This window comes from Fukomys damarensis, unplaced genomic scaffold (assembly GCF_012274545.1).
Source record: "Fukomys damarensis isolate Sample0158 unplaced genomic scaffold, DMR_v1.0_HiC HiC_scaffold_16, whole genome shotgun sequence".
Lineage (NCBI taxonomy): Eukaryota > Metazoa > Chordata > Mammalia > Rodentia > Bathyergidae > Fukomys > Fukomys damarensis.
The window spans coordinates 135,978,012-135,988,017 of NW_022900928.1; the positions used below are offsets into that span (position 1 = coordinate 135,978,012).

The following is a 10,006-nucleotide window of genomic DNA, read 5'->3' on the forward strand; positions in this document are numbered from 1 at the left end:
CACAAAGAGACCCAGAAGGGAGACCAGTGGCAGTCACCGTGGGCTGGGACACCTCAGTGGCTGGGGATCAAAGTAAGCCAAGGGGTGTCTGTGCTGCAGGAACCCCACCTAGTGGGCCCCTTATAAGCATTGGGGTCTTCAGTGCTCTAGGATGCAAATACCTTACCCTCACAACACCAAAAGAAACAGCTCAATTTTCTTAAAAACACATTTGGGGTGACACGAGTACTTATGAGAAAACACAGTACCTGATCCAACACCACAAGGCAGATCTAGGATCATCTTGGGCCCCTGCAGACAGCATCAGGGTGGGAGGGAGAGGAAGGTGGACTGGGGTTCCCCACAGGCTGCCCTGTTGCGCCAACCCGCCAAAGGGAAGGGGTCAGAGCTGGCCAACAGTCCCTCTGCTACTCACAGCTTCTGGGGGAAGCCTGAGACAGCCCTGTGGCTGCCAGTGGACACTGGTTCACAGGCTCTGCTGCTGGGCACAGCTCTGGCCAGGTAGGGAGAGGGACACTGGATACTGTGCCAGGCAGGAAGGTGACCCAGCCCATGAGGCCCCAGGCTGACAAGTCCTCACAGTCACAACACAGCATGGGGTGGGGGACTTCCAAGTCACGGTTCTTTCAACAGTCAGCACAGCAGTAGGATTCTGTCCTGTCCACAAAGAGCAGCACGCTCAGCGGCTGGATGTCAGATGGTTCCTGCTGTGTGAGAACCTGTAGGGGAGAAAGGCCCATCACCGCACTGCATATGCCCCAGCAGCTAGGCCCACAGCCATAGGTGTGCTATCTGTGGTGTCTGTGGTGCTGCAGGTCCTGGGAGCAGCACCAACTAGCCAGGGCCACTGGGTGGGTCTCCTGTCTCATGACAGTGGAAATCAGTGCCCAGAGGGCAGGGAGGGCATGGCAAACCTGGACTGTACAGCAGAAGCCTGAGCCTGTCCCTGTCCTGCAGCCAAAGGCCTTTCCAGGAAGTCACCAGAAAGGGAGGTCAGAAGTCAGCTGCACACAACACCATGGCCTGGGCCAGCCCCTACGCCCTCCCTCACGCCATGGAGCTCAAGACCACAGATGGAAGTAGCCACCAGCCTCTTACCTCTGCACACGCTCCACCAGGCGCACCATGAGCTGGTCTGAGATGCCGGGGCAAGACTCCTCAGCCAGGCTGAAAGCATTCTCCAGCTCCTCCAGTGCACCCACACTGCCACCGCTCTGCCTGTGTTTCTCCTTCAGCTGCAGAAACCAGGCCAGGAAGCCAGCAGTGGTGGCGTGGCACAGGCAGCACATCCCACTGCACCAACAAGGGCCCTTGCACTTGCTCCTCCCAGCAGAGGGTCCCGTTACCCACCACACAGGTCCAGCCTGATTATTAAAAGGATACAGCCCAGCAGCTCTCAGAGTACAGTGCCCAGGCCCCAGGCAGGAATAGTCATACACACCCCAGATCTGACACCAGGCTACATAGCAAGCAGCAGCCACCCTAGGATGTCAGCTCCACGGAGGCCTCTCTTGCTAGGGCTGAGGCCAGACCCACAGGCTGCCCAGGACACAGATGGCCCTGCATGGCTGTGTCCTGTTGCTATCTGTGGGGCAGTGTTCCTGTCCATCTGCCACCTACACCCTGTCCTCCCTACTCCCTCCAGGGATTCTTCGCACTCAGCAGTGAGAACTGATGCTCCCTGGAAGGGAGCCTACCCAAGCCTACTCTAGACACAAGGGTCCCAGCTGCATTGTACATCTGGAGATGGCTCTGATCTCCCATCAGCAGGTGACTGTGATGAGAGACCACAGGGCCACCAGGGAGTCATCCTTAGGTTGCCCTGCCCTGAAACTAACCCCAGCACTGAGAACTAGCCTCCCTGTTCTCTGTCACAAAACATTAGCTCTTGCTCAGAGTCACCTGAGACTCTAGACGATCTGAGCAGGGCTAGGAACCCTAAGGTCCTGCCAGAGCTGGACATGGGGTCCACACTTGTGACCCCTGTTACCGAGAAGGCTGATGCAGCATGGTAACTGAGGGTAGCCCAGAGAATCCAGCAAGCCCTGTCTCAAAATCTAAAAGCAGGGCTGGAGCGCACTGATAGGGTTCCAGGGAAACCATCCCCAGTATAAAATCCAACCAAAAAAAAAAAAAAAGGGTTCTGCCAGGGAAGTACATTCATCCCAGGGGCCTGTGGTTGCTTTGATCAGAAATTCTAGCCCACAATCAGCTGCAAAAGACCAAAAGCACCTGTGTGGAGAATCTACACTAGCAGAGCCAGCACAATGAGCATGGCATTGCAGGGACAGGGGGCCCCACAGGACAAACCCAGGCCCAGCCCCATCCTCACCTCTCCAAAGACAGGCCGGACCAGTGTGGACAGGCACTGGGACCGTGGCTGTCTCTTGATAGGGTCTGCAGGCTGTAAGGAGGAAGCCGAGGAATGGGGTGAGAGGGAGCAGGAGATTGGCTTCCTGCTCAGCCTGGAGAGCCCCAGGAGCCCAAGGCCTGTAGGTCTTACCCAAGTTAGCTCTCAAAGGACCTCATGCTCCCCAAATGCTTGGCCCAGGCTTCAGAGCAACTCTAGCCAGCCCAACAACACTCCTGGCTCCAGACCCCCTGCTCCACCCTGGTCCCATTTCCTCACTGGGACCCAGGCCTCACCCCAGCTCACCCTGCAGCCCCACAACACGCAACAGGACAGACCTTCTGAGAGCTGTGCAGGGCCATCCCCTTGTGTAGCTTGTTGTGTGGGCTCGGCCGGATAGTTGGCGGGAATGTCCAAATGGGGCCCTGTTCCCCTTCCTCGGCCTCGCCATCTCTAAAGGAGAGGCTGATTCAGCAGGGCCAGAAGGGCCCCAGGCTCCAGCCCCAGCACCACAGAATAAAAAAGGTTGTGTTATGGGCAGTGTCTTCTGGAAACAACAAGGTAGAACCACTGTTTCCATTGGGGCCTGCCTTTCAGCCAAGGGGCCCCTTCCCAACACCAGGCCCCAGGCTCTGGAGTGGGTACCCCACCCGGCCTGCCCACCCTCAGGCTGTGGAGTGAGCATGCAGCAGAAGCCCTCATGGACAAGCGAGGCCCCTACATGTCTGAGTCCTCGGAGCTAGACTCTTCACCGTGCCCCTCCGACTTCCAGCGCTTGTAGCGGTCAATGAGCTCTGTAAGGAAGGAGGTCTTCTTGGTGTAGCGCGTGATGAACTTGTGCTTCAGGAGCTCCTTGGCTGTGGGCCGCTGTTAAGGTGCATGCTGATCACCAGGTGCCAGGCACAGCCAGGTACCAAGTACAACCGAGGTCCACCCTTGCAGGCTAGCACACACAAGGCAAGCTGGGTGGGCATGGGGGTCAGGGTAGGAGGCCCTCATTGTAACAGGTCACTACAAGGAAGGAGACCGGGAGTAAGCTACACCTGAGGGCCCTGCCCCTCCTCAGGTTAGTGTCCTCCCCAACAACAGCCTGCCTGCCAGGAATCAAGACTTACAAATCGGGGATCCTTGTTGAGGCATGCCTCCACAAACTCCTTGAAGGGCCTGCTGTGGTGGCCCTCCAGTGTGGGTGGGCTGTTCTTGGGGATCAGGAACAGGACACGCATGGGGTGCAGGTCAGAGTTCGGCGGCTCCCCCTTGGCCAGTTCGATGGCCGTGATACCCAGAGACCAGATGTCAGCCTAGATGGATGGAGCAGCACAGGGATAGCTATGGCATGCAGCTCCCCACCTAGCTGCATCACAGGTCTTGGCCCCCTTACCCCCCAAACCCACCTTGAAGTCATAGGCTGACTGCTTGATGACCTCTGGTGCCATCCAAAAGGGGGTGCCCACAAACGTGTTCCTCTTGATCTGCGTGTCGGTGAGCTGACCTGCCACCCCAAAGTCGGCCAGCTTCACATCTCCCTGCTCTGAGAGCAGCACATTGGCAGCTGCTCAACAAGGATGGACTGTCACCCTCGGCTTCACACGCCCCAGGAAGCCCTGCTTGGGAGCAGATGCTCCACTTGCCAGTAGGGCATCCACCCAATCCCTATGGACTCAGCAAGACTGTCCTGGGACCTCTGCTTTCTTTGCCACTCCAAATCAGGCAGTCATGGGCTACAGGGCAGCAGGGCCCATAAGTTAGGGACCCCATCCCAAGAGCCCCCCACCCCACCTGAGCTCAGGCCTTCCCATCTGGCCTTCACGACACATCCCAACCACAGGGCAGCCACAAGACTCCTAGCAGTGAACCTGACCTAAGCCCACAGCCCACACGGACTAGTCAGGAAGACCCTGCCTCTGCCAGCAGCATCGCCATAGTGTCAAAATGGCACAAGGCCCTAGACACATCCTTAGGGTGGGGGGTGTGCTAGCCTACCCTGGTGTGCTCAATAGGGCTGTACCTGAGAGGCAAGGATCCAATGCCTAGGCTCAACCAGCCCCACCCACCCTAGACACAGAGCTTGCTTCTCCAGAGCATAGGGGAAACTAAGGCTTGTGAAGGCTCAGGAGAGGTTCCATGGGACAACACTGGCCCTGGGCTCCAGCCTCAGCACCACAGAAAAATTTTTAAAAAGGTTGTGTTAAGGGCAATGTCTTCTTGAAACAGAAAAAGATGGAACCACCATTTCCAGGTGGCCACAGGACTCTCTGCAGCCCAGATCTCAGGCAATATAGCCATTCGCCCCACCCTGGCCTCTCTAGGTCAGAAGGCCCACCACAGAACAGAGCTATGCCCACCCCGCAGGACCTTTGATGTCACGGTGGATCTTGCGCTCTGAGTGCAGGTAGTCCAGGCCCTTCAGGATCTCCCGCAGGATGGTGGCGATGTAGGTCTCCTCCAGGGGGCCTGGTTTCAACTGGAGGGAGGTGACAGGGCAGGGCCTCAGCCACCACACCCACACCCACCCCTGAGCTCCACCACCTTGCCCAGGAGAAGGTGCCCTGAGATAGCTAGGCTTATGTTCCTTTAACAACTTATGGATCAAACTCAGACCCCAGGAGTAGGTCAGAGGCTATTTCTAAAGAATGTAAGCTACCCTCACCCTTTTGGTGGACACAAAGCTGAGAGCAGGGCCCCACACACCCAGAGATTCCTTGCTCCCCCACCTTATGTGACAGGACACCATCCTTGTCACTCCCGAGGCCAGCAGAGACCTAGCATCCCTCTCACCACCAACCAGGGTAGATTCACATCGATTGCTCTAAGATGCAGAGGAGGTGACTTAAGGGTTTGGGACACTGCACTACCCATCCACAGCAAGCTTCCCACTACTGCAGCCATACCCACCAGGTCCAATGCAGAGCCACCACCCAGGTACTCCATGATAATCCACAGCTTGGTGCTCTGGAAATAAAGAGAACCCATCAGTGCCTGACAGCAGGTAGTGGGGCACGGAAGGCCCCACACACACATCCCATGAGGCAGCCAGGGCTTGGGTCACACAGAGAACCCTCTTCTGCACAAATATGTGGTAGGCAGACCGAGTGCCCATCAAACCCAGGCCAGAGGCTCAGCCTATGGTCTGGGAAGACAGCACACAGGACAAGCACTCAGTCCAATGCAGCCACACAACAAGCATCTTCACTGGCATACCTAGACAGCATGGGCAGCAGGGCTGCTGGATGGCTCACAGCAGCACCCGTAGGCAGGTAGCCCAGACATTACAGCCACTTCAGAGCAAATGACCTTCACATACCCTGCTCACAACCTGCCTGCCCCACAAAAGACCTTTGTCCCTTTGGAGAGGCTCCTGTGCGCCAGAGTAGCACCACCTGGTGTGGGACCACAGGCACATCACATAGTCTCTTTGGACTGTATGCACAGAGCACAAAGCCCCCTCCCTACCCCTGCAGACCCTCTGCTCCCTGCAGGAACCTTCAGGTAGGAGCCAAAATAGCGGGTGATGTAGGGGCTGTCACACTGGCTGAGCACGGTGATCTCCTGCTGGATGTCCTCGATCTCATCCTCAGCCTCTTCCAGATCAATGATCTTGATGGCCACCACCTCTTTGGTGTGGTTGTCGATGCCCTTGTACACCTCCCCAAACGAGCCCTTGCCAATGCGGTCAAGCTTAGTGAACAGCTCCTCAGGGTCCACTCGAGAGTGCTGCAGAGGCCGGGGGGGAGGGAGACACGACAGAGGTTAAGCAGTACCTGGTCAGAGGAAGTGTCACAGGCTACCCTGCTGGGTGAGTGCAAATCACAGGCAAGGAGCCCAAAGGAGCTCATCTCAATTCCCTCTGGTTTCTCTTTTTATGCCTTGTTCAGAAACCAAACACCTGTAATCACAGCACTAGGGAGGCTGAGGCAGGAGGAGCACCATGAGTTCAAGGCCAGCCTTGGCTACATAGTGGGTTCAAGGACAGCCAGAACTACATAGCAAGACCCTGCCTCAAAAAACAAATAAACACAAACTACCGCTCCACTCTCCAAGCTCCAGAGAATCCCAAGTGTGACAATAAATCCTGAAAGACCATGTCTCAAACACCAGCACAAGACATTAGTAATGAGTACACTACAAGTCTATAATTGCCATATATCCAAACCTGCTCTAAAAGTATCTATCAAAGATATAATCCAGCACAGATCAACTATGTTCTCTATACACCTGAAAGCCACACCCCTGAAAAGGGTTGTCCACCTCTAAGGCAGTGGCTACACCTCTGCACCAGCACTGAATTGAAAGCAATGCTTTTTCATGTACTCATTCTAGATATTCAAACAACACACTGCCCAATGTGGTCCTCAGGGTTTACACCAATGAGACCTGAGAGTTGCCAAGCCACAGTGAAAAGGCACCAGGTCCACCCCAAGCATCAGGACAAGGTCTGAAAGGTATGTGTGCCCTTTGCCCACACTCTGCTCTGGACTTTGAGCCAGGACCAAGCTATGATGGCTACAGAGCCTCTATACAGGCCAGGACTGAAACAACAAAGTTCCTCCAAGGTCACTGCCAGAACCACCCAGGAACACTCCTAGTCTCCTGACAATGCTGTGCTCCCTCATCACCACCAACAAGACATTCTGAGAGGCCCTGGAAGCTCAGCAGCCCCACATAGTATCTTGGTGCCACATAAAAGTGGACAGGCATAAAAAGGCAAAAGCACACCTTGTTACATGACATAAATGCTGACTGCTCCAGTACCTGTCACGCCAGGCTAAGGGCAAGGCCTGTCCTCCAAGAGTGGACACAGCTGTCCACTCCCCTGGGACACCTGTACACAGGGATCCTCAGGCACTACCACCCCTGCAGAGTGGCTGGTATAGAACTCGAATGAACCAGTGTGAGACATTTCAATCCAAAGTTGCCAACTAGCTGCCTTCCCAGGGTTCGTGACTAAGGGCAAGGGAGGAAGGAGATGGCACCAGCCATTCTATACCCTTCTGAGCACCAGACTCCAAGGTGACAGGAGCATTGGGGGGGGCATGACAGGTGGCTGGGGAAGGATCCCTGGACCAAAAGTGGCTTCTCAGCATGGAAGCCACTCAACACAGTAGTCACCTAACCCTTCCCAGCTAGGCTGGTGGGGCGAGACATGGGCATGTGCAGCTGGCCTCTGTAAGTAGCCAAGCAGGTATCCTGAGCAGGCTGGCTTGCTGTCCACAAGGGCCCTGGCTTAGCCAACAACGGAAGGGGCAGCTGGTCAAGCCCATGGTGCACACAAGGATACAGCAGGGGATGTTTAGAGCTGACCTGCCACCAGAAGTCCCCAAGCCAGGACTGTGCCTGGACAGAGAAGGCTGCACACTGCTGGGTGGCATCTACCCGCAACCTCTTCACTCCTGCTGACCAGTGTTCTGAGGCCAGGAAGACTCACTCAGTGCAGCTACGGAGTCAGCCGGCTCTGTTTTCAGGTTGAGGTGAAAAGCACCATGGGTCAGAGGTAGGCCTCATCCCACACGAAAGCCCTCTAGACTAAAACTGTCACTAACTCACGAGCTCCTGGCTGCATGGGGAGTCACCACTGTCCTAGGTAGGGAACACCCACTCCATGCTCAGTCTTGAATGCCAGCTACACAACAAAGGCTGAGAAGCAGCACTTCTTCTGCCAGCTTCTCCGTTATCAGGCCCAGTGGTTCCACTCAAGTCCCCTTCCATCACATGGTGCACCTGTCCCTTAGCAACCCTGGGTGGGATGGTACCTAGCAAGCCACCAGCTCAAGGGCCTGCCCAGCCCCAGCCCCAGGGACTTTCTGAGGCTGCATCTTCCTACAACTCCGAAGACACAATCCACTGGACCTGGAAGTGGGGCCAAGGCAACAGCCACATTGCCTAGTAACACTGTCCCACTCCTTGGCTCCTGTCCCACAACCTATAGCTCTGGTCTGTTTCCTGCTGAGTCCCTGCACTGCTTTTCACACAGGCCAGGTCGGGCCTAGCCCACCACAGTGGCCATAGCTCAGAGCACTGCCAGGCCAGGTACTCAGACCCCCACTGCCTTGGTGGAGGACAAAGCAGCAGACCCCAAAGCCAGAGTTCTGGGCTCGGTAGGGAAAGAGAAAGCCTTGATCCCTAAGTCCCACAATTCTGGATACTACCAGTGTGGGTTAGTTAGTAAGCCTTGGCCAAAACAGTGGGAAGGAACCTCTTGGCTGTGCTTCTGCCCTGGTTTATAAGACAGAAAGAACCCTGTTCTCAACCCAACTTGATAAAGGAAAGCTTGTTGGGTGTGGCAGCCCACATCTGTAATCCCAGAATTGTTGAAGGCTGAGGCATGGATCTGAGGCAGAAGAATAAATTAGAGAGCAGTTTGGGCAACTTATCTAGACCCTGTCCCAAAATTAAAAAAAAAAAAAAAAAAAAAAATTAAAAGGACTGGGGATGTAGCTCAGTACAAAGGCCCTGGATACAAATCCCCAGTACCAGGGGAGAAAATGAAAAAGCAAACTAAACAATTCCCCAGGCCCAGGGCGCCTCTCAATCCTCTTCTGGGTGATGCATACATTGTTCCCAATCACTCAGGCCGCTCCAGTATCCACCATGCCATGCTAAGGGCAAGGCCTGTCCTCCAAGAGTGGACACGGCTACCCAATTCTCTGGGGAGTGGCAATAGCCTTGAGGCTGCCAGGTCTAGGGCCTCTGACTGCCTGCCACCATGTTTGCTGTTAAGCTCAACCCACAAAACAAGGGCAACAACCCAATGCACAAAACCAAAGACATCCAGACCATCACACAGTGCTCCACCACAGCCATCTGGGTCTTCCAGGTCAGGGCAGGAACGGATAGTTGGAAGGAAGAAGTCCAATATGGAAGCACAGACTTTGGAGGAGTCTACTCTACTATCCTGCAAAGGGACAAGTAACACAACATCATGGCAATCGTGAGGAGGAAAAGAGAAGCCCCACCGGGTTTCTGACCACTGTCAAAAACGAAGTCTGATAGGACACAGGGCACTTCCTCACTTTGCGGTCCATGTCCAGCACACCTGTGCCCCCTCTCACTGGGCAGCTTGTAGTTCCCATTTGTTATTCTGTGGCCCATATGAACTAATTCTGTAGCTCTTACAAACAAGTTAGAAACAGGGTTTTCTACTTAGAAAAATCTTAAAGTACCTTAATCATGATACAAATCAGATACAAAATGTCAAAAACCAATAGGAGACTGCCCACGGCTGCGCTGTATCACGCTTGCCTGACTCCAGTTCCTGGCCGCAGGGCGGACACTCTTCCTGCTCCAGGCCGGAGCTGCGGGTCACAGGGGGTAGGAAGCGGTGAGGGGTGGGAGGGCGGCAGGGCATCGGGGAGACATGCGGAGGGATACAGAGGAGCCGGTCGGGGGAACACAAGGCTGAGGGGCCGAGCTCTGAGAACACAGAAGGGCGGGGGCCCCGGGGTCTGGGAATACGCACAACTGGAAGGCCCGGCCCAGGCCTGGATGAAAGCACTCAGCAGAGGGAGGGACTCTGCCCCGCCAACAAAGCGTCTCACAGATGCTTTGGAGGAACAAGAAAACACCAACAGCGGAGCCCTCCGCATACGGCACTGCGGGTCCTCACCGCCGGCCGACTCGACCCGGCACGCCCGGGGGGGGGTGTTGCTGGGTGCGCAC

The 10,006-nt window shown here is 55.6% G+C and overlaps 1 protein-coding gene across 2 annotated transcripts; it reads right to left on the reverse strand.

Moving 5' to 3' along the window:
• Positions 1–45: 45 nt before the first annotated feature.
• On the reverse strand, positions 46–6,093 carry Stk25 (serine/threonine kinase 25). 2 transcript variants are annotated; one of them, XM_010606652.3, is made up of 10 exons: positions 5,834–5,916; positions 5,246–5,302; positions 4,706–4,814; positions 3,745–3,842; positions 3,466–3,651; positions 3,072–3,217; positions 2,689–2,803; positions 2,333–2,404; positions 1,099–1,235; positions 46–719 (listed from the first exon to the last, which is right to left on the reverse strand). In XM_010606652.3, exons 2-10 carry the CDS (start codon positions 5,279–5,281, stop codon positions 680–682), a joined length of 939 nt encoding a protein of 312 aa, XP_010604954.1. In that variant the 5' UTR covers positions 5,282–5,302; positions 5,834–5,916; the 3' UTR covers positions 46–679. The 2 variants fall into 2 exon arrangements, with proteins under 2 accessions (XP_010604954.1, XP_010604955.1); XM_010606653.3 differs by having other exon boundaries at positions 48–719; positions 3,745–3,902; positions 5,834–6,093.
• Positions 6,094–10,006: the final 3,913 nt, after the last annotated feature.